The 25,104-nt window shown below is 50.8% G+C and overlaps 1 protein-coding gene across 4 annotated transcripts in view; it reads right to left on the bottom strand.

The window, feature by feature from the left end:
- The window catches only part of TENT4A (terminal nucleotidyltransferase 4A), a 45,878-nt gene that overhangs the window by 17,765 nt on the left and 3,009 nt on the right, over positions 1–25,104 (bottom strand). For all 4 annotated transcript variants that reach the window (XM_078066546.1, XM_078066547.1, XM_078066545.1 and 1 more), the window contains exons 2-3: positions 1,149–1,272; positions 40–86 (exon numbers count right to left, since the gene is read on the bottom strand). In XM_078066546.1, coding sequence (XP_077922672.1) covers positions 40–86; positions 1,149–1,272 — 171 coding nt within the window. The remainder of the gene's footprint in view (positions 1–39; positions 87–1,148; positions 1,273–25,104) is intronic.

Below are 25,104 nucleotides of genomic sequence, written 5' to 3'. Positions count from 1 at the left end.
CGTCAGCACTAACCTGAGCGGTTCAGATCTGATACTCACCTGGTTGGGAGATAAAGGCCTGTACTAAAGCTGCCAAAGATCTGTACCTGGAAGAGAAGAGCGGCTGTCTCACAACAAGGGACAATTCAAACAGTCCGCCTTCCCCCGCTGCTCACTGAAAGGCCTCACTCCCACTCTGGGGGAAAACAGACCTGCCCTGCAAGTTGGGGCACAGGGTGGGGGCCAGGGGTGCAGCAAAGCACCATCAAACAAAATCCTCTTCACCTTTACCTTAAAGACCTACCCCAAAAAGGAATGGTTAACAACTCCAATTAAGAGATGAGACAATTATTGGCCTTTCCCATAACTGCTCAAAGCTGACAACAATTTTCAAACCTGTAGCCAAGGCTCAGAAGTGGGGCTTTGCCCCAGGGCACTCACGTTTAAAGACAAAAATGTGGCATGTCATCACAGAAGAGGAAGGGAATGGAGGGGCTGCCCCTGTCCCCCGGGAGCACTCATGCCTTCCCCAGCCCAGCTCATCCATCCATCACTGGGTGGTCTCCAGTCACCACCATCAGTAGGGGAGGCTGACTGATGAGGACAGGCGCCCTGGGCTGTCATCAACTCGGTCACAGGACGTATGTTACTGCCTATGCCAAGCACCCCAAGTGCCCATGGCCCCCGTCTCAAGGAACACACATCCGTGCACGGTAAAGTGCTACGTGAGGAAATTCTTTCCAGTTCCACAAAAAGGAATACATGCTGCATGTTGTGTAATGAGGGCGAGGGGTAGAATTTCTAACCTCAAGGCGAGTTGAAAAGAATGATAATCACACTACTCCAGAAACAAATTTCCTTCGGCCCGCGGTCCCCACCCTCACCTGGCGGGCGTGTGAGGCACGGGGCACAGGCCCCACCCCAGGGGCGCTGCTCGGGAAGGTGCGGGGCAGGGCCTGGGAACATGCAGGTCTCACGAACTCCCAGGGGCCACACACCCCCCCCCCCCGCCCTCCCCGGGGCCACGCCTGCAGAAGCCCTGCCTCGGAGCCACGAGGGCCAGGCCGGGTGTGTGTGTGTGGGCGGGGGGGGGGGGGGGGGGGGGGCACTACGACCCCGGGTGCTCGCCGTCCCTGGTGTGACACAAGTACAGTAAAGAGTGAACCCACGTCAGCCGCTGGCCAAAGGTCTTTAACCACGGTTTCGATCCGCTTCACCACCTCCCGTCGCATGGCTGCTTCTTCAGGACAAGGGGACATGAAGTTGTAAAAGTCAATGATTTCCTCATGAAGTCTGGTGGACAGAAGAGAAAACACACTCGAGTTACCGCGCTGCGCTCTGCTCTCCTCCGCGAGCACCGGGTAAAATGGAAGCCCTGCGGCAGACATCGCGGCAGCGGCTGTGGCCCAGACCGCGGGCCAATCCCACCAGCACGAGGTCGGACACTTCCTCTGAGCACTGAAGGCCGCGTCCACGACAGTCACTGTGGGGCCGGCACTAGGAGGCCGAGGGAAGCCCATCCCTGGAGGCCAGGGTGGGATGCACGCAGGGCCTCCCAGTCCCACGGCGGCCCCCACGGTGGCCCCCACGGCGGGGGAGACCCTGCAGGCCGCAAAGCCTCCCCGGGGCCACCACTCAGCTGTCCTCCCCTGAAGGTGCCAGCCACCCAGGAGGTCCCCGAGCCAATGTGGATAGGGCGCAATGTGTCCGGCCCTCTGTTCCTAACAGAGATCCAACTGTAGCGTTCCCAGCAGAAGAGGGAGCTCCGAGCACTGCCTCGCTCACACCTCTGCCTCAGGAGCCACCTCTGGGACCTTCTGCCCACCCTGGGCGAAAAAGCCTGTCCTGGGGCGGGCCAGGGCTTGGGGAGGTCACTTTCAGGGCCAAGGATCTACACCAAAGACTCCTTCTGGGGGAAGGAAAGACCGTCATCCTTGGTCAGTCTGAAGGATGAATTCTAGGGGGCCAAGTAATCTAATCCTGGGAAATAAAACAAATCAAATTCACCTGCTTGCACTCTAAAGTTTGATTAATAAAACAAAGACAAAATAAAATTTGCTCAATAATAACATAATGTTAGCTCAATAACTAGCAAAATAGTCCACATACCAGAAGGAAAGACTTCTCAATAGGACCGATTAGTGTCCAGTGACAAAGGCAAGGGGCATCATATCACCTCACATATTCTATCGGCCCCTCTCTGTCTCACCTGAAGTGCTGCCCGCACCCCCAAAAATGACATGGAGCGACCATTCCTAACACTGTGCAGCAGGTCTGAAGGCGCGTGGAGGCCACTGAAAGCACGCACGGGACTCTAGGAGGAAATCAATCCTCAACACCCTTGTCCTTGGTACCCGTGCAATACAATCAGGCTATCACTGGAACTTAAAATTAAGTTTACCGTGTTTAATTTTTTAGAAAATCCAGAAAAGAAAATCTCACTCAACCATGATGGTGATTCAGCCAGCCACGAGTCCAATTTCTATAAATCCAAAAGGTCGTAAGTCATACAATATTAAAATGCAGCAATTTTTCCAAATATCTATCAAACTCCAAGGTTTGGGGAGTAAAGCTTCCATCACTTCAACAGTCAGTAAGCCCACCGACGACACCATAAAGCATGGAACCACGGCCCCACCGGCAGCTCAGCAGGCCTGTTTAAGATGGAGACGTTACCTAGAATTTGTCACCGATTGGCCACATTATTAGCAGGACTCAATACATCAGATTAGCGGATTAGCGCCCACACCAGGGAAGAGCCACAGGCGACCCTCCCTGTTAGCAAGGACGTCTTAGGGTCTCCTGTGTCAGTCACTGACTCGGTGGAACACTGTCTGGAAGGCAGAGGGGGCTCCTCCGGAGAAGAGTCTGTGACGCTGAACAGCCATCACCTGAGGTGAGAAGTTGGCTCATGGGAAGCACAAGGAACGCATGCTCCCCTACAACTCTCAGTACTGTCCTGGTAACAGAAGCATAAAGTTTAGAAGCAAAATAACAAAGATAGAGGCCTAATTAATTAAACAATCGGCCCAAAGTCATCAAAGAATACCAGAGCTAGCATGCTAAAATTCTATCCACATCCCACAAATTTAATACGTTAAAACACCCTGTAAACAGGGCATACCAATTTGCCCAACTGTCACTGCACGTCAGCAGTGACCTGCAGAACAGAATGCACCATCAACTTTCTTTTAAGCTGCCCACCCCACCCCCCCAGCCTCCCAGGCAGGACTCCTGAGCCCAGTCACCCTCAACACGCCAGGAAAGGAAGGAGCATGGAGGGAGGGCTTGCTGCCCGTCTGCAGACACAACCCCACCAGTGGACAGTGTCAGTTTTATCTGATGTCTGTTGACTGGCTTGGGACACAAGGAGGGGCTGCCGAGCATTTCTCCCCTGCCCGTATTTCAGGAGAGATGAACAACGAGGTCAAGGCATGCCCACATTCCCAGAGCAGGAAGTGGTGCCAAGTGGAACACACAGGCCTCCTGATTTCAAGTGTCCCGTTCCGCCAATAAGATGTGCTAACAACATACCTATCTGAAACGTGTATTAAATTGGGCCTAAAAGTGACCCGCTGTAACAAGTATTAGATAGGAAGTGTATTTTTACTTTGCCTCCTGGGACTAGAAGGGGCACTCCCGGCCGACTGGCTGGACAAGAAGCCCCCCTGCTGGCCCTTCCTCGAGGCGAACAAAGTTCAGCGAGGCACCGCATGACTCCAGGAGCTGCCCCAAGACCACGGCGCTCTGGGGTGTGAGGGCACCATCGGCCCAGAAAGACACAGGAAGGTCTAACCATCGTGACATCTGGGCGAACCCCAAGAGCCCCCTCAGCTGCCTGCTCCTGCTCAGTGGGCTCCTCAGGGAACCCTCCAATAAGTAAGGAAGCACCAAGGACTGGGTGAGGGGCAGGGGACTCGAGCAGGGAGGGGACGGCTGCCCACCCTGGGAAGAACGGCGGAATCAGAGTAGTTCAACAGAACCCACACCGGACAGGGGAAGCAGCACCCCTGCCCCCCACACCCTTCCCGAGCACGGTGTGGGGCTCACAGCTCACTGCGTGATCCCAGCACCAGAACAGTGCTTGCGCATGGACAGCATCTGACCAACGTGAATGGATCAATCAAAGCACGTTTTGGTTAAATAAATATTTCACTTATGAGCCTGTCATTTAAGATCTACATTCCCCATAAAATATATTCCAACTTCACATCGCAAACAGTGCTAAACAGTTTGCATTATTTTACTCAACACTAATGTTACATGTAATTCTCATCACTTTAAGAAGCTGCATTTTATGTTTCCGACAACATACTTTCACAATTAAGCGCTATCAACCACATGCCCAACTGCAGGCATCAGCTACAACACAGGTCATTTTATGAGTCTATGACTTCCGATCCTGAATACACCCACATGTTCAAGTCTCCAAAGCGGTTCATAGTTATGTCCATAATCATTTATGTCTACACGATCATTACTGCTCAGAAACAAACACAAGGAAGCTCACTCTTCTCACATATCAAAACCTCAAAGGCATTTCACAGCTGACAGCAGATCTACATAAAACCACACTGAAGTCTCCTTCTCCACAATTAGCTGCTACCTCATAGAACTCAATGTCAGCCCACCAGCAGTCAGTCTCCAAATCTTCCATGATAATTTCTACGCTGTGACCATCACAGAAAAATCTCCTCTACAACAGATCACAGAGGTGGCACCTCAAAACCAGCAGGAAACTACGATCATTTAATGGGAGGCCCTAGGACACGGCCTCATGTGGCAGAAGCTGGCTGTCCACCAGGATCCTGAGGGGCCCCTCCCCCAACCTCAGGTGGCCAGAGAGCCCTGGTGGGGGCTGGCAACATACTTTCTCAGAAGGTTTCTTAAGGGAAGAGAGGCCCCCATGACCCTGAGAAAGGCCCCCAGTGTGGAGCAAGGAAGGTAGGCAAGAAAAAAGGATAAGCCCATCATCTAGACTGGACCACCAATGCTCCATTACTTCTGTTCTCTGTAGCTAAACCAAACCCTGATGCAGGAAACTGAAGAACACGGTGTGAGACTCCTACCTTGTTCTACACTTGAAAATATAATACAGATGCAGGGTTGAATTTTTCAGGTGAAAAAAATCAAACAGAAGCTAAAAACCACAGGAAACCATCCACTATTTTGGACTTGGAGGAGGGTTTTCCAGACTCCAATATAAAATGACAACCACAACACAAAGACTGAAGAACTTTATCCAAAAACATGCTGAGTGTAAACAAATTAAAAAGCAAATGACAGCTGCACATGGCAGAAATATGACAAATTTGACTCTGCACAAAGACCAGACCCTGGCCTACTCTGGGGTAAGCTGATAATTTATAACTTCCGGGACCCTCTGATGGGAGACCATGAAACACACACAGGAATCCACAGCGCATGCTCACTGCAGGACCTCTGGCCGTAAGACATGGTCCCACGTGAGACACTGTCCACTCATTAACAACGAGGAAGATGTGTGTGCGCTGACAGACGGGTGGTGCAGAGACAAATAAAGACATGGCCCCCCCTCCATATGAATGTCTGGCCCATATATGCACCAAATACATAAAAAGGTCTAAAAGGCCACATGCCAATGCCCATGGCATTTCCCAGCCAGGAGAGCAGGATGGGCCGGCGTGAGAACACTCCACTTTCTACTACAGACACTTCTAGACTGCTTGAGGCTTGTTTGTTCTTTATAAGAACATGCTCATCATATAAATTAAAAAAATAAACAGGAAAAAGTCAACTGCATTTTAGATGACAAGACTGTGATTTTTATATTGTTTTTGCTGGTGTGCATTTTCTAATTTTAATGAATATAGATTCCTTAAAAAAAAAAAGATCGAGTTAGTCAGGCTTCCAAACCCCTGATGCCTCTTCCCATCTGCCTCACCCAAGGCAGTGAGCTCCCAGAGCAAAGCTGGCTTGTACGGGTCTGGGTTCACTAAGCAGGCCCTGAGCAGACAGCTGAGGGGTGCACAGGTAGCAGGTCGGCCGCAGGGAGGGGAGAGTAGAGCCATGTGCTCTCCAGCAGGGTGCAGCCGACACAACTTGCCATGGGGATGGACATGTTCTGTGCTGGGGGCTACTGAGCACCTGAAATGTGTTACTGCAGCTGAGGACATGGAGTTTTCATCTGACTTAATTTACATCTAAATAGCCACGTGTGACTGGCGGTCCATCTGAGAAAGGCAGCTCTGCCTGCTGCTTCCTCAACTTCACCTGAGACAGGCCAAACCTAACAGAAAGTAGACAGGGGCAGCCCCACGAGAGCACACTTCTCGAGCTTCTCCAGGACTGGATGCAAGGGCCCTGTCCCCTCCCCCAGGCCCTCCCTCTTCTCATCCTGCAGGCCTGGAGCCCACAACAACAGAAGCGGCCCGCTGTGGATAAGGCTCACTTACGGGGCTCCACCCCCCCCACAAACAGAACGCCAAGTGGATTAAACACACACTACCGCAAATAATGCCGCAATAAACACAGGGGTGCACATATCTTTTCAAAGTACTGTTTTCATTTGCTTTGGGTAAATACCCAGTAAAATTACTGGATGATATGGTAGTTCTGTATTTAATTTTCTGAGGAACCTCCGTACTATTCTCTAGCGGCTGCACCAATTCACGTTCCCACCAAAAGTGCACAAGGGTTTTTTGTGCACATTCTCGCCAACACCTATTATTTATCTTTTTGATACTAGCCATTCTAACAGGCGTGAGGTCCTATCTCATCGTGGTTTTGATTTGCGTGTCCCTGATGAGGAGTGATGTTGAGCATCTTTTCATGTGTCTCTTGGCTGTGTGTACAGACAACATATGGAAGCAACTCAAGTGTCCACTGATAGATGAATGGATAAGGATGCAGCACACATATACAATGGAATCTTAGCCATAGAAAAGAATGAAACTTGCCATTTATAACCACATGGATGGACCTAAAGGGTATTATGTAAGGTGAAGAAGTCAGATAAAGACAAACAGCATACGATTTCACTTACAGGTAGAATCTAAAGAACAAGCAAATAACAAAAAAGCCCAAAAATGGACTCATAAACACAGAGAAGAAACATGGTTGCCAGAGGGGCAGGGGGTGGGGGACTGAGTAAATAAGCAAAAGGGATTAAAAGAGACAAACTTTCAAATTATAAAATAAGTCACCAAGAGGACAAGTACAACACGGGGAATGCAGTAACGCTGTGCTGTAGAGGGAAAGGTGGTGATCACACTCCTCTGCGGGGAGCGTGGGTGACTTGGGGAACTGTGTCCTACGCCTGGGAGCAATGTGATGCAATACGACAACTACACCTCAATTAAAAACAAAACACCTTCTAACAGGTCTTGGGACTCTCTTTTCCAAACTTCCTCTAAAATAAACATTGTAAAATCTTGGGGCTAAATGTGGACGGAGAGAACCATGTCTGTCAAAGCTAAACGTAACAGTTCTTGATGTAATATAAACACATACTTACTGCTACATTTACAACACTATGCTTTAATGGCTTAACAAGAGGTTAGTAACAATGGTGCCTGATTAGGGCATTTTCCAAAGAAACTGATTTAATTATGGAATTGAGCTAAGACTGTTCTTCTATCTTCACTAGAAGGCACTAATATGTCTGGAATTGGGATGCAATTTTCAATCAATGGCTGGGCATCAGATCAGTTCAAAATTAAATGTTTTTCTTCCTTCAAGGTACATTTCACAATGTTGCATCTTTTTTGGTCAGCTGATCTCTACAGGAAGTAGTCTATACAAAGTTTGTATTTCTGACCCACAGAAACGACAATTTCAAATGGTTCAACTTTTTGCATGCAAAGGCACCTCAGATTCAACAAAAAAAGGGATTAGAAGTTGACCCCACGGCATGTTGGGGAGGCAACAAAAGTATACGCCAGGACCCACGAAAATGTGCGGCCCACTCCGCCGCTCTCCAGCCACAGAGCCATGAATCAAGTCAGGAACCTGTGCACGGCACAAACCTCCTCCTAAGGCCAAGAAGCCAAGCGTACACACTGCTGGGGAGAGAGAATGCTGCCTGCGGAGGCGTTTCTCATCTTAAGTAGGTCATCCACTTGGGCACACGCAGTGGGGAAGGAGGTCCGCTGCCCTGTGTGCAAGAGGAGGGCTGCGAGCCACGGGGGAGCGGACACGGCACACCTCGGACGTCCTGTCTCGGAGAAGCGGAACGCGGACACTCCAGCAAGGCGACGGCCGGTACAGATCAGGTGCAACTCAGATTCGATCTCGGAGAATCTCACACTGACACATCACAGTGGAGCAAGCCCTGAATGATTCATTTTCTGGGTATTTTAAGATGGAAATGGTGAGACCAGTTTGCAGTAAATTTCAGTTTTAATCATGAAAGTACTGGACTTCTGAAGCATTATTTCCCAGTGTATTTTTAAACTAAATAGAATACTAGAATATAAAGTTCTGTGATAAATGAGAAAGACGTTTCTCACCTACAATTGCTCTCTGACAAGAGCCCAACCCCATTCAAAAGGTAATGACTGCTCAATTTTTAGTACATTTCCCAAATTCATTTCTGCTTTTCGTACCAAATAATGAAGGTCAGCAACATTTTAGTGTCTGTACGAGCACCCGGTATATGGCTGCTGTAAATATTCATGGAACCCAACTCCATGGGCTATTTTAGAAGGTGAAAGATGTATTATTCAGTTAGCAAACCAAACTATCTGATTCACAGCGAACAGAGCTATTGATGAATACACTGCAGCAGGATGATGTTTGATTTTAGAAGCTGAGCTGCTGGGCTTCCACAGTTCTCAGCTTTGTCTAACCCTGAGTCAGAGCGAGGGAGGCGGGGCTGGTTCTGTAGGCGCCACAGGTGAGCGCAGGACCTGGGTGTCCAGCCCCAGGCAGAGCCGGCCCCCTACCCTTCTCCCAGCCCCAGGACCATCTGCAAGTGGCCCAAAGGTGACTTCTCTGTACTCACCAAGGAGGGTGGGAGGATGCACTGCAGCAGGTAAAGGGAAACAAAGAAACAAGGGGCCCAAAGTGAAGACAATGAAATGTATTTTAAATAAAACAGCGTGGGAAGAAAGGGGGCAAAGGAAACATGCCTGACGGTGAATGATGCTGTCCTGAGGGGAGAAGCACAGGTGCGTTTGTCTGCTCCCCTAGACTTTAAATCCCACTGTTTCTTCTAAGGAAAGCGATAGGGCAGATTTTATGCATCATTTTCTTAGGGGAACAGGGAAGGCAGATGAACATGTGCACGGCCTCCAACACACCTCCAGTTTTCAGCACCTGAACCTCTAAATAGGACCTGTGCTCTAAAGAGTCACCCATTGGACTTTCCCAGCTCCCTGAGATCTTAAACCCTAAACACTGGTTCCCAGGGCCCCTGTCCCCATGGTCCCTGTCCGTACTGTGAACCACAGGTTCCAGTTTACCTGTAACATCCCCCAGAAACTTGGTCAATTCCAAATGCTAGGGGAAAACCAAGCTTTCCATTACAATGGAAAATGCAATAGAAAATACTAGAAACTATCTTCCACTGTTAAGTTATTCCATCTCCCCCCCCCCACACACACACACACACTCTTCTTAAAACCTTTCAAAAGCCAGTGGTTTCTCAGAAATTGGAGCTCCTTCGCCTTGGCTCCACAATGTTCACAGTCTAAATTTTTGCCCAAAACAATGCCTTAGTCACCATTTGGAGTTAACCACTGGAGTGGTATGGACGTTAAAGCATGTGCTGCTGGACGTGCAGGGGGACGAGGACTCAGGCCCCACCCCAAGCGACAGGCACAGACTGTGAAGAGGCAGGTGTGGACTCAGACCCTAACTGGAAAGAATGGGCTCCTAAGCCCACGGCAAGTGCAGACATCCATGCAGGAATGGCTGGATATTTCTATTTTCAGGTGTGAACGATCCTCTATAAATTACCCATGTATTGATACAGTTAATGAACTAATTACAAATCGTTTTTATTTATTTTTAATTATGTTACAAGGAAATTAATACCTGCACCAATTACTTAGAAAACCTTGAGAAGACCTTCAAAGGTTTATTTTTTTAAATAAAAGCTCAAAAATGGAAGGAAAACAACTGAAACTGCAAATTAGAACCCAGTGTGTTTCCAGAAAGTTCCCTTATGTTGTTAATGTGGCAGCTGCCCTGCCAGGCTCCCATCAGCCTGCTTTAAAGGCCTGCCCATGAGCAGCTCTCCACTCCAAAGACCCTATGTAGGTTTCTCTCCAGAAGGCTTTGAACAAAGCTACCCTTGCAAGTGCTTTTAACATGTTAATGGAAGAGTGAGGCCCTTGGGAGAAGCTGCTACAAGGGGAGGAGGCTGAGAGCAACAGATAGGAAGAGGAGGGTACCTCCTTGGGGTTGGAGTAGGCAGGGTGGGCTGGGAGGGCACAGTTGCTGTGGGGCAGGCCAAGGCCAACCTGGGCTGAAGAGGCTAAAGCCATCTGAACATTCACAAAACAGCCAGGTCAGAAGGGCTCTACAATTTGGAATCATCAATGCTACTGTAACTCTGGTCCATGCACATTCAGCTCCCAGTAAAAGTGAGCTCTCTGTCCCCTTCCCTCTAATACCCCTCCTGGGATCAGTCACTTTGAACCGTGGTGCAGGTAGAGGTTTGAGAGAGTTTCAGAACCTAAACTGAAGGACAGCAAAGGAAATGACCCTCTTCTGCCTTAGCAAAGCAAACCCAATCACACTGCAAGTGCAAGAAAAGGCCCTGGGGCCACTCAGAAGCCAGAGAACCACAGCAGTCTTCTCTTCCTCTCAGAACAGAAAGAACATAGATACCAGAAGCTTGTAATAAAGCTGTAACAAACGTCCTTAATTTAATGCATTTCTTCTGAATCTACTGCTAGAGAAGAAAGGACGTTCAGACATGGCTTCTAGAGAAACTCTAGTGAAGCACCTGGGAGCATCCTACAGACCAGAATGAAGCTAACCCAGCATTTCATAACCTGAGTCAACAGTCCAGTGGTGGAGTTAGTACTACTCAGAACCATTTTGCATTATAACCCCCAAAACCACCCCATGATGCAAGGACCAGCTGGAGAAAAACAGCTTGCTTAGCACGTCCACAACCCACGACCAAAGGGGCAAAATGACCAAAGGACTCAGTCCCCTGATGCTGGCGTCCTAGAGAGCCCACAGTGCAACCTAGGACCCTCACTCCTATGGACGCGCTCACAGCCAGGAGAGCTGCTTGGGCAAGGAGGGGCCAAGAAGGTACCTTCACTGGGCTTTCTCCTGCACTGGCGCACGCTCGGCAGCCGCAGCACAATTACCAACCACTGCAGCCACCTGGAGGGTGCTCAGACGGAACCGCATGGCTACATCGAAAAGCCAGAGTCCCCAGCCTTGTTTGCTAGCTCAAGCAGCTGCATCATTTTCGAAATGAAAATAGCTGTATGTTCTGTCATCTTTCCAGAGATCCCTACCCTCGATGGGAAGGTGAGCTGGGATAATCTTGTGAGGAAGATTAATAAGAGTCTGAAAACATTACTGTTCTGGGGAATGCTACACAGTACCAGATCCACATTACCAGCATTTTCATTAGAGCCTCCCAAACAGTCTTCAAAGCAAATACTACTGTCTCCATTTTACAGATGAGAAAACTCAAGTATTCTTTAGGCAGATGGTAACCAGCCCAGTATCACATAGCCGAGACTCAGAGCCAGAGCTGTGTAGCTCTGGAACTTGGGTGTTTAGCCACAGAGCTGGGAAGCCACACTCAAGTGACCCGACATACAGAAATATGTGCAGAAACTCACTGTGGGTCCCTTTACAAAGAGTGGAAAGTTGTAAATAGAACTCTATTTAGAGAATCATGTATATCCACGTAATATTTTTAAATTGTTTAAAAGAGCTTTTCAATGACCGGAGGAACCACTTACCTTGAATTAAACAAATACAAGATGACGCCTGTGCAATACATTTAGAGCAGCATTAGAAACCGTAGACAGAAATATGCTGAAATGTTAGCAGGAAAATTATGGGCAACTTCTGTCTTTCCAAATTTCTTCAATAAGTACATTATTGCTTTTACAATCATAACCCCCCGCCCAAAAAAAGCATCACTTCAGCTTCGTTAATTGACACCAACTTTACCTCCAAAGGTCACAGGGCAGACCCCTCTATGCTTGTGTTGAGTCTCTGGTCTCCTGCCTCTACCTTAGGGGGCACACCAGCAGGGGCATTTTCTTCTGGCTCCGTCCCAGCCCACGAGTGAGCCAGGCCCCGCACCGTGGAGGCCTAGGGGACCCTACTGACTGCTCAGCGTCGAGGTCCAGCAGGCTACAGGCCCCTTCAGCCCTGAAGTTCTGACCCTAGTGCCACCCAAGCCACGGGTTCAGGAAGTGACTCCAGACTGCGGCACATGCTCCCCCCACCAGACAGGGTTCCCAGAAACACTACCCCCACAATCCAAGAAAATCCTCTGACGATGCGGAAAAACGAGCCCAAAGACTTGTCTGAGGAAGGGGGTGTTCTCTCAAGTACCCCAACTCTCTCTGGCCACACCACACCAGGTAGAGCGAACAGGCCTTCTCTATGGTGCCCGCTCTCATCACAGGCCCTGCTGCCACAGAGCTGGGCTGAGTAAGATTCTGAGGCTACATTTAGACTCGACAGGGAAAAGCCCACAATTCGTTGGTGAGCATGTCATATCAATATTCTTCTTATTAGCTGACATTTACCACCTGCTGGCTCTGTCCAGGCACTGTAGGACACACCTCAGCGAGCAGGACCCTGATAAGCACCATCACCACCCCTTCTTACGGAAGGCTCAGCAGTTAAACCACCAGCCAGAGGTGTGTGTCTTGCATGAAGAGCTCAGGCAGGGCAGCACCTCTACTGTCTGCCCAGGCTGCTCGAAGCACTGCCCGGAGCCTCCTACTTCCCACCAACCACCCCGCCCTGGGGGCTTCCTGCAGACCTCTGGAACCTCCACACTCCACTGCCACCTCCTAGAGCTGCTCCGTTCCCACCGGCTGCCCGCCTTGCCCTGACCACTCAGTAGGTATCCAATGCCAGACACGAAGAGTCTCACTTCCGGTGCTGTTGTCCTAATGGGACAAGTTGTCCCAGTGCCCCTGATAGAGGACGGGATGTCACCAAGACTGGAAAAGCACCTGGGAGAGCCCGTGGCCAGTTCCATGCGGCCCACAGACATGCACACGGTGGGCACTCATCACCTGCCAGATGCCGACACCTCACAAGGGCCAGGGCCATCCCACACGCTGGTGCATTCACACACCTGGAAGTCTACTGTGATGAAGCTTTCTCACTTCGCTGCATCCAGCATGTGTATAAAGTTCAATTTACACCATCAGAAGAGTAAAAACTAATACAACTTTTAACTTTCACGCATTTACTTTTCATTCAATCAGCCAGGATTGTTTCCATTTAGTTTAAAGGAGGAAACAAGTCATTTGCACCAATTCTCCTGGGCCCATACTAGACATGGCAACCTTTGAAAGGCTCAGGAGAGGGGTTCAGCACTCACCAGACTCCCAAGGCCCCGCCAGATGACCAGAAAAAAATTTTAAGAGTAAGGGACAATAGTACTGGAATGCTGCCAAAAATTGAAAGGAAAGGACTTAATGGATCCAAAGGTTGAAGTCAGTATGGAAGCGTGGAAAGCAGATGCAACCCCTTTTTCTACAGGTATTTCCTGTAGCCCTACTACGCAGCTGGCACTCTCCTGATAACTGGCTACGGAGCAGTGAGCGCGACCAGATGAGTTGGGAGCAGGGCGAGGGCAGCATGGAGAGGGACGTGATAACCAAAATAAACCAGAAAAAGTAGAGTGCACTCTGCAGCTTCCAAATGGTGGCCCACGGCCATCCCCATGGCTACCCCAGGTTGGATGGGGAGGGGCCGGTACTGGGGCCTGGACAGAAGAGCAAGCAGCAGCCAGACTCGCACAGGTCGGGGGACAGCATCCTGGGAAAAGGAAGAGTAGGCCAAGGCCCCCCACAGCAAGGATGAGCTTGGGAGGCTTCGGGAACCAGGAAGAAGCCTGCGTGGCCTAGGGAACAGAGGCACCCTGAGTCTGGGGCACAGCAACCCTGGGCCGACTTTGGGGCAAACAAGACTGCCAGGCTTTGGAAGAAACCCAGTGGCCAGAAAGAAGAGGACCGAAGAGGCCTGAGAAAGCTGGAGTCCTTCAGGAAGACTTGGGCCCGGACAAAGGTGCCTGCCGACTGCCCCAAGGCTGTCACACCCTCTCCCCACCGGGCTGCCAGGTCCCAGAAAGACCAGCCCAGAACACGGCCAGCCTTTCAAGCCTGCAGCCTGGGCTGAAATTTCTCAGTGAGGTGAAAAGGGCACAGCAGGAACACACATACCCACATCAGCAGAAAGGCAGCCTGTGAGGTCTGCCCTGGCAGCCACCCCATCAACAGGCCTCAGAAAACAAAGAGAAACAGGACAGAGAGGAACCCAGTCCGTGATAGAAACAACACCCAGCACCCAACACCGAAGAACACACAAGCTAAGATCGGGAAAAACCTGCTCTGGGTCCTTGTTCTACAGAAAAGCAACCTTGGTAAGAACGTGTCAATAACGTCGGGTTCCCCGACGACAAAGAGCAGAATGAGGGCACAGGGGAGCTACCGTGCTAAGGACACACACCGCGAGCCAGAGCAAGAAGAGCCGAGTTCAACAAGATGAACACAGAGGAAAAAGAAAATGATTCAAGTCACCCAAGGGGAAAGGTCTCCCGGAGGGACGGAGGTGCGGCCAGCCACCGGAAGAGGAACCCACACAGCCTGGCAGAGTCACGTGGAAGAGATGGGCTCCCTAAAGCAAAGGCAGAGCCCGTCCTGTGGGCGGAAGGGCAGGACGGATGCTGCGCCGACCGTCCCGCGTACACTAGAAGGCAGCTTCGGAAAGGCAACTAATACACTGACCAACGTGAACCGCCGTCACCAAAGGGGGAACGAGTCTTGCCTCCAATTTCTAACATTCACAGCCAGAGACTCGGAGCAGTTCTGAGGCCGAGAGACAGGTATTCGGGCACACAGCAGCCCTCAGGGAACGTGACACCAATTGGCTCTAAAAACCTGACTGAACACACACACCGAGACACTGACAGAGGCTTCCACGTGCAGCGCCGGCGAATAAGCACAAGGGCGGGCGCCGGGCCGAGGCGCTCAGCGGAGCTCAGGGCCAGCACCACGGGGAGCCAGGCCGGGGGACGGCCAGAGGAGCACGGTCTGCTCCTGCAAAGCTCATTCCAGGACACACAGGCCAGGAAGACGGCCCCGCTCCTGCGAGTTCTGCCAGCAAGGACACACCCTCCACGAAGCCCACCAGACACAGGGACCACGCAAAGAACTCCGACATCTGAAGGAGTCCCGGGAAGAGTGCCGGTGGGGATGTCTCCGTAAATACAAAACCAAGACTCATCTACCGCAAACTGTGGTCTCCTGCATCCAGGCAGGACTGCAGTGTCACCAGGAACCCAGACCACTTGGGGCCAGAGGCCCTGCTGCTTTCCAGCGACCAGAACTTGCAGGATGCGGACGGTGCCCCCACATGGCATTGTTATGAAGATTTAATGACTCCAAAGTACTCAGAATAGGACCTGGCACTCGGTAAACGCTCAATAAATGGCAGCAATTATAATTACAAAACAAAATACAAACGCTTAACTCATGGTAACAAATAATGTAATGCAAATCAAGAGGTAAAGATATATAAAAGCGCTATTTTAGTCCGCTCAGGCTGCTGTAACAGGACACCATTAGACTGGGCAATTTCAACAACAGACATTTATTTCTCACAGTTCTGGAGGCTACAAGTCCAAGATCAGGGCCCTGGCGCAGTCAGGTTCTGGTGAGAGCCCTCCTCCTGGCTTGCAGATGGCTGTCTTCTATGTGCGTGGCAGGGCCCAGAGCCAGTGAGCAATCTGGCCTCTTCTTATAAAGACACTAATCCCAGGCAAGACCCTGCCCTCACGACCTCATCTAACCCTAATCACCTCCCAAGGGGCCCCTTCCCCAAGTATCATCACATTGAGGTCTGGGGCTTCAACAGATGAATTTGGGGGTACACAATTCAGTCCGCAGCAAGGACTAACAGCTCTACCCTACATAGCAGTAAGCAAACAGACAGGATTTCATCAAAACTGTTACTTTGATTTTTTTACACTCAGCCACTTAAGGTTTTCATCATTTTTTAAGGGGGGGAGGGGTAGGGGGAGAGAGAGAACCTCAAGCAGACTCCACACCCAGAGCAGAGCCGGACGCGGGGCTCAATCTCACGACCCTGAGATCATGACCTGAGCTGAAACCAAGAGTTGGTCACTTAACTGACTGAGCCCCCCAGGCGCCCCTCATCATTTTTTTATGTTCTTGGTCTCAGCAATACCTCCTAGAAACTAGTATTTCCATCTGAGAGATTCCACATTATTTTCACTTTCAAGCAAAATTAAAAATTTAGTAAACTGTATTTAAAGAGAACGTGAATTGTACTGGAAGTACTCCGCTGATGAATCCACGTGTCCGTCCACCGTGGACTGAGAGAGAACAGCGGCGATCACCTAACTGTACTTCCGTTATTTCTGTGGGGTGCACTCATGATTTTTAAGCTTTCTTTTTTTAAAAACACACACACATACACAAATCCACTTAATAAAATTAATTATTTAGAAGTCAGCAGAAAGCACTCTTAGATGCCGCCTCTAACTAAAGCAATCAGCACAGAGACCTGCAAGAGGCTCCGTGTCACACGCAGCACTGCTGTCACTGGCCACTTCAAGGAGTCACTCTTGCAATGTAGGCCGCGTGCCTGGTTTGTGAGAAACTACTTCCGACTCCTTCTGGGGAGATCGGGACAAAGATGTCCATTTTGGGGTGCCTGCACCGTTCAGAGACTGGGCAGAGCTTCATGACGCTCTCTGCAACCTGAGAGATCACGTCTCTCTACTTAGAGACTGGAATTCGATGTAATTCTTTTCTTCCTATTACCACACCTCTTTGAACAATCCCGTCTTTGCTCTGCATGTCTAGTGGGTAAAAGATGTGCTGTGGAATCAGACTGCCTGGGATCCAAAGCCGGCACTGCACCTACCAGCTGTGTGAGCCAGCGGGCCCCTACGCTCTGAGCCGCACCCCTCCTCCTGACCTGAGAGGGCGGCTGGGGACGCTGCAGGAAGGGGTGAGGGCTCAACAGGGCCAGTGATGATCATTACCGTGACAAGTGCTGAAGACCACTCGCTTGACAGGGGCAAAGGAAAAGCTGAAGCACTCACCTGCGAAGGAAGGTCCAGAGAACAAGGGGCATCTCCCCCAACCTCAACCTTCTCAGTTCCAACGGTCTTACCCCAAAAGTACTCCTCAAAGGCCATTTTTACTCTTAACAATTTTGCAAGCTTCAGTTCATTCCAAACCTTAACCTGTGACAGTTCTCACAGGTTCCCATTGTTTGGAATTTGGTCTCTGTTCTATGCTCTTGTTTACATGATGCTTGCACGTAGGACTGCATATCAGTCTCTTGTGAGTCAGTCTTTGAGAGAACCACAAGCTCTCTAGACTGATTCATCATCAGTTTCCTTCCATGAGATAACTTATCACAATACTTTAGGATCTCCGCATTTCACAGGCCGTGGAAAGTATCCCATCACTTCAGAGTTGTCTTCAATTTTTAAAAATCTGTTTGCTTAAATTTACAGAAGATGTCTATAACCAAAATAGTCTAGTGCATTGCACTATGGCTCCCATCTCTGCCAGTTCACTACGTTCCTGCTCCTTGCTCTTGATTCGAGGATACCTGTTCCCCTCCTGGGGAGGCAGGGGTGAAGCGCACAGGCTTTCCTGTCCAGCACACCTGCTGGCAGGCTGCAGCTCTCCTATTTTCTGGTTGCAGCATGGGCAAGATGCTTCATCTACTAAAGCTTACTCTCTTCAAAACGAATTACCGACAAGAAGAAATGGGAGGAGGCAGTCAACAAACGGTTCACTGGTCCTGCTTCTGGCTTTCAGTAGTCTTCAGTTAAAACAGCAACTCATCCACTGCTCCATTTTTCCTAGACAGCAACTTGCCAGAAAAATCCAGATGGGAGGAGCCCTGCTCCCTCCAGCACAACCTCCCTCCAGGCCAGTCCTGGAATGTCTGCGGAAAGCAGGGCCTTCAGCCTACTACAGCAGCAGAACTGGCTTCTGCTTCCCAAACCCTACCCCCCAAACCTCCCCCAAGCCCACCTCCAGCATCTTTGTCATCTGTCATTTGACTGTCCAAGTCCTTACAGGAGGACCTCGGTTCTCCCTCTCCCTCAATCTGCTCTCTTCAGAAAAGCAAAAAAGGAAATGGCCCTCTACAGAGGCACTGAAGCCGGGTTCACAGGGTGAGCTGCTAAGCCCTCTCCCGCACGTCTTGAAGAGGTCTCCTTCACCGAACACTGTCTGGGGCTCCCTGACGTGAACGCTGGAAAGATGTTAGCCTGGCTAGGCTTCAGTTTTCTGTCTGCTGAAGAGGGATGGTGTTACCCATTTCCCAGGCCCGCTCTGAGAACACACGAAACTCGTGGAAACTCGTGCACAGAGCCGAGCCCCGCACAGCCCTTGTACTGGGAGCCGCGGTGGCCACCGCGTGCCTAAGGAGACCGGCCCACTTCTGTCACTAACCCAGCAGGCAGAAGCGCTAGACCACCACCCCCAGGCTGGACTAGAAGCTCGGAGCCTTACCAAGCTGTTCCGTGTTGCACTCTGCCATGAACCGAGACCATGCTTTGTGTGCTATTGAAACGGCAGCCCTTTGAAAAGGATATCCGCCAGAAACTCAGAAACACCATTTCTAGAGCTTTCCAGTAGCGGCTTGCTGAGCACCGCAGCTTTTGCTGTTGTTCCACTTTGGATTTATTCAGGCAGCAGTTACTGAATCAAACACTGTATTTTGAATAGTCTAAAGTTACTCTAGGTTGGTGCTGTGCAAACATAAGACTATTTTTCATTAAAATGAAATGCAATTAAAATTCAGTTCCACAGTTCCATTAGTCACATGGCAAGCGCTCCGTGGCCACACGGGGCCAGCAGCTACCGCACTGGGCCGCACAAAACCAGAGCCCTCCCATCTTCCCAGAGTGGGCCACCAGAGGGTCTGCTCTAGCGCCACAGTGCCCCGCCCCTCACCTTTGCTTTCTTCACTGTTCACAGACGGAAGTCAGAAGCTGCAAAGAGCTTAGAGAAAGAACATCCACTCCTACTATGTGCACAGAACCAAAAACCCTGAACAATTTTCCGCAAGTCTCATGCGGCGACACAGCTGATCCAACAGAACAGCAGTGCCCATAAGGCTCTGGAAAGATGCTTAATTTAAAACCTACAGAACACGTTACTTAGGCACTGTTTAAATTTTTAAAATCAGAAAAGAATGCCTTGGCTTAAAGGGAGAAGTGTCTCCACAACATCGCATGGGTCCCTGAAGACTTGGAACTTCAGGCTTTAGCAGTTTCTCCGAGAAAAGCTCTGGCCTGAGAGGGAAACTTGTATTTTCAAACCCGGAGCAAAGGCTTTTTCTGTCCAGTTGGCAACGAGCCCCACCTAATTTTTGGTTTCAATTTCCTCAGAGAAGAGAGGAGAAAAGGGAAGGAAAGGAGTGGCCTTCTCAATCCTCCACGTCACAATTCACACGGCACTTGCAAGTCTCCTTGATTTAGCACGTCTTGCCAGGGGGATGTCATAGACCTAGCTTCATGGGGCGGGGAAACTGAGGCTCAGAAGTCAGCACCCACCATGAAACCAGGCCTGTGGATGAGGCTCCAGGCGTGCAGGCCGCAGGCTACCCGAGCGAGCTCCAGGCCCCAGACATGCCTCCCAACGGTAGAGACGGATTCCAACCAAAGGGTTCCAAGCAAAAATGAAAGGATTTGATTTTTTCATTTCCCTTCCACTCCTGCATCCTCGCCATTGCTGCAGATCCACAGGATTCCAGAAACATGACGGTCATCTGAAATCTCTCTCAAATATGGAAAGATAGAAACCACCTACATCCACATGTTATCACTTAGGAAATTAACTCCAATCTTAAACCACAGGAGGGCCTAAATGGTTCCACAGAGCAGCTGATCTGGGAATTAAAAAGAGCACAAACCCACAATAAAAAGGCATGTTGCTGACAACGAAAGACATTCCCTGCCAACGGGAACCTCAGAGCCTCTCCCACCGAGTCTGCCCTGTCGGTGTGCAGATGGACTAAGGTCTGCGCAGAGACCTGGTGCGCCGGGAGTGAGACCCCGCGCCTCCTCTTTGCCGCCGGCGCATGGAGCACGCACCCCGGAGCTCAGGACATGCCCAGCCTGATCACAGGACACTCACCAGGTGGCTGAGGGACAGGCAATGTCTCTTCATACTTTCCTGAGTCTTCTAACTTTGCCACAGTGAGGTATTAATTTTATAATAACAAAGAGGAACCAGCTAAATCTAAATGGCGATGCCTTTCAAATAGAGAATTTTTTGAAAGCTTTCTGCTTTTCAGTTCTACATTACAAACTATAAAACTGGTTTAACCACACTCTTGGGGAAGGTAAGCGAACTACAATCAATTTTACTTTAATATTCTGCATTTAAATAACTTCAGAGTTGGCAATCAAATCTTCAAAGATTCTAAGACAAGGAAGGTTACCTTTAGCATTTGATTTAAACTATCTAACTGGCCCTCATTTGTTTATGTAAGCTTTCACTGGCTCCCTCACCATTCATCAGACCCCTACTCAGAGGGGGCTACTAGCACCCACTTGGCCCTGGGAACGCAGCCACGACCCAAGCCCTCCTCCCCAAGCGGATGTGGGAGACCAGTGGTCAGCGGTCAGCTCTGGAAGAGCAGCGGTCGCCCCACAGGAAGGGCCAGGGAAGAACGGCGTGGGCGTATGCTTGCTCTGAAGTGAGGGTCACAGCCCATGGGGGGGGCCCCCACTCCCAGTAACCTGAGCTACCATACAAGCGGTGTGGGGTCCTGTGCAAAGCGAAGATGGACTGCTACGTCCTTAGACCTAAATTCCAGAGGCCACTTGAGTGAATCACCTGGCATCTCCGCCTCCCCCCGCACGCCGGCCCCCCCCCCCCCCGAGGAATGGCAGCTTTCCTAAGCTGGCCAATGCAGGGGGCCTCGTGAACAGGACTTTTCAACTGCTGTAGTTCTCGTGTATTCGTTAGCATGGCTTTCACATACACGTCTCTTACATGACATACGGGAGAGGCACAGAAAGGCACTGAGAGCTAGTCACTCTGGTTGCCTGAGTTCATTCGTGACAACGGAGCCAGGACAGGACCAGCAATCTATCAGAGTCATCACGATGGGCTGGAGTCCAGTCAAGGGAGAGAAGTGCTGGAAAAGAAAACCACATCCTCCTCATCACCTAAGATGGTTAAGTCTACCTACAGGAGCATGCCTCCAGACATGGAAGGAAGCCTCCAGAAGATCCCACGCTCCAATCCTCAGAACCTGTGGCTGAGACGAAATCATCATCACTCCTGTGATCGTGCTGTATCATCACATGCCCTTAAGAGAGACAATTACCTGGGTGGGCCTGAACCAAACACACGAGCCCTTAAAGCAGAGGGCTTCCTCCAGCGGGCAGAGCCATGGTCAGAGATTCAAAGCTCTGTGGCCAGTGTGAAGATGGAGGGAGCACAAGTCAAGGAAGGCAGAGACGGCTTTAAGGAGCTGAGACAGGGCCCCGGCTGGCAGCTAGCAAGGAACTGGGGACCTAAGTCCTGCAACGGCAAGGAACTGAATTCTGCCAATAGGAATAAGTTTGCAAGAGGAGCCTGAGCTGCAGCCAAGAACGCAGCAGCCAACACCTTGCCTGCAGCCTGGTGAGAGCCTAAGCAGGAAGCCAACCCAGCCGTCCCAACCTCCGACACGCAGAGTCCGTGAGACAGTCAACGAGTACTGGTTTAAGCCGCCGAGTTTGCGCTCACATGTCACACAGCAACAGAGAACAACTGCGGCGTGGAAATCTTAGAGTAAGACATTTAATTTGCAGTGCAAATCCCACACTGTAGGAAGATGCACCCCTGACCACCTCACCTGGGACACATACTGACATGGGGGACAGGTGTCTCAGGCAACTGTCTCAATCACCACGGTCACCTATCTGCCTCTACTCCAGTGCCACACTCACTCAGCAGCCTCAGGAGACCAGAGCGTCCAGAGCGGCCTCTCCAGAGCCACGGCCAGCAGCAGTCGCCTCGGGGTCCAGTGAGCATGACACCGTGACCCCTCACCTGTCAGCCTGCACTCTGGTGCAGCATCAAAACCAGGTTTCTCAACTTCAACATCACAGGCTGCTGCTTGTTTTGTCTTGTTTTTTTAACAGCCCTCTTTATCCGGTAACTAAAAAAAAAAAAACAGATCCTAAACAATACTGACCTAACCAACATAAAAAAGTCCTCATTTCCAGGATAACCATGATGCCTCCTCCCACTGGACGTACATGACTCCATTTACAATGGACCAAAATTTCTTATTAAATAGTGACCCAAAGGAGATCTGAAAAATCCTGAAGTTATGAAAAACTGGTACTTTAAAATATTTACTGAAAAATGACCTTCCAAGGCACTTGATCACAACCGTGTTATTTCTAAGAAGCAAATGGCATTGCTGTGGTACTGCTTTTCCCTCACAAGCTGCCGGCAGCAAGACGGGGTCCACTCCACCCCACTGTGACTTCTGCAGCATGAGCACTAACAAGGCCACTTTCTGCAAAAAACATTGGAGGTCTCTATCTTCCCCAAGGACTCCTGCAGCCTCTGTTTCATATTCCAATCCTTTTCCAGAGCCTCTGTCTTGCCCTCCTCCTCGGCAACCCCTTCCCTGAGTGTCAGCAGTCCTCGCTGTGTCCATCTTCACTTCTCAGCGACCAGGTGCAAATTTCCCCAACTTCATCACAGCCTGCATCCCACACTAGATTTTCAATTTCACTCATACCAGGCAGGAACAAGCAATGCTGTTATGGGGGGGGGGGGGAACCTCTGAGGAGGAGCTAATCTCATATGGTCAGTGCAGCAGCAAACTTGCACGGCTTCCATCCACAACCTTATACCTGGGGGGCTGCAGATGATGAACACTGAGGAAACAAGGCCCGTGCGTGCCACTGTCACCTTGCGGGGCAGGTCTCGCGCTAACCTCTCCCACGTGTCCCGTGATGTGTACAGGTGGAGACGGGACTGAGAGTGAGGCAACAGGAGTGACCATGCTGTCATCTGCCGTGGGCCCTGCTGGGCTCTCACCTGCGCCCTGCCGCTGGGTCCCCACAAGGACGCACTGGGGGAGGGGGGTCACCTGTGCGCTACTTTGTGCCAAGTCAGGCTGCAAGCAGGCTCTGACTCTCCGAACAGAGTGAGGACAACACACATGGAGTCCTGCGGGGTGTAGCTAACCATCCTACGAACGACACGGGTCCAGTTCTCACCAACTTCAGATGAAGAGCTGAACTTTCTTTGAGTGAACAGAAGACGTCAAAAAATTCAACACTGCTGAGGCCCTGCAGAAAGGATGCTGCAGGACGGCTGCGCACCGCAGGCAGGCCAAAGCCCACAGGGAAGCCTGATCAGGGCCCGGCCTGCAAGTGCCTGCCCAAGGCCGGGGGCCTTCCCTCATTCCATTACGCTCTCCCTGGGGCCCTACAGGGCACCAGGAAGGATGCAGCGACGCACCTGGGGTCCAAGCTCCCACCCTTCCTCACCTGGGACTTTTCTTTGCCTTTAAGCTGAGGAGGTTTCTGAAGCTGTCAGGACTGACCAGGGCAAAGTATCAACAGCTCTCTGGGCCAGGGGGATGGAGGTGAGGGCATGTGAAGGTGACAGGCGCCGGAGGCTGGGAAGCGCAGGGCCCAGGAGCCAGTCCACACCTGCCTGCATCTCTAAGTCAGAAGCCCAGGTAGAGAGCACATTTCATACCTTTCCCAAAACAAAAGTTTGAGAGTTCAATGGAAACAGGGAACAAGAACTAGAGCAGCTCCAAAACGAGCACTTCCCCTTCCGGGCTTCGAGGGTTCCCGTTCTGATCCCCGTCCTCCTCCACTGGCTGCTTCTTCACCTTACTCAGGGGTGAAAGCAGACTGGCAACCTCGTGAGGCCAGGCCACCAGTACACTTTCCAAGGGCAGAGCCCTCCATCCCAGAAAAGAACAAACAGCACAGGCTGCTCCACGGGCCACCAGGCAAACGCCCGACTGGCTTCGGCTGACGCTACTCAAGCTCCCAGAGCGTCAGGCAACCGCTTATCGTCTCTTGAGGACTACAGACACGGTCCTTTCAGAGATGCCTGTCCTGGGCCTGCACAGTGAGCCTGAGCCACTGCTCATCCACAAGGCTCTTTTCTACTGACCAGGCCAAGGGCTGTCTTATCACAGTTGTTTCCCCTTCTGAGCTACAGATGAGACACATGGTGGTGGCCTTCCTCATCACTCTGAGTAAGCTGGTGGCCAGCAGCAAGTTCTAGACAGGCTAATTTCTTGATACCAAAAAGTTAGCTGCTAGAAGCCCAGCAGACCTCCATGGAAAGGATCACGAGGAACATCTCCCTCCTCTGACCACAGGCAGAGCTCCACAGTTAAGTGCTACTCTGGCTTACTACTGCTCTGCCCTGTCCCTCCTGAAACTCCAGCCTGCTAGAAGCATTCAGAGTAGCAAACCAAGCGGAGGCACCCCACCCTTCTAGGTGCCTGGCAGGCAATCCTAGCAGCCTCCTCCAGGCAGAAACGGCAATAAGTGGACAGATCCCAAGGGGTACACATCACCCACAGAGGCAGGCGAGGAAGGGTGGGCAGCCAAGGAGAAAAAAAGGAGCATTACCAGGAGTACCACTGCACTGGCTCCTAGTCAGGTAAGTTATGATGTGGAACTGCTGCTTCAGAAGCTACTCTTCAACCCTACAGGTGGCCTCTGAGCAGAAATCTCACAGGCCAGCAGGGAGTGGCGGGGGAGGACCCTCAGCAGCCCCCCAGGCAGGGCCCAGAACAGTAGTGCCTGGAAGCATGCTGAGAGTCTCAGGCTTCAGTCTTTAACCTCAGGAGGACCCCAGAGACACCATCACATGGTTCTAAAGGCCTCAGACCTGACCAAACCTGCTGATGGAGGAGATTATCCCACTAGCA

The sequence above is a fragment of the Halichoerus grypus genome, chromosome 2 (assembly GCF_964656455.1).
Source record: "Halichoerus grypus chromosome 2, mHalGry1.hap1.1, whole genome shotgun sequence".
NCBI lineage: Eukaryota > Metazoa > Chordata > Mammalia > Carnivora > Phocidae > Halichoerus > Halichoerus grypus.
The sequence above is the reverse complement of the archived record's forward strand: the minus strand, read 5'-3'. Positions and strand labels throughout refer to the sequence as shown.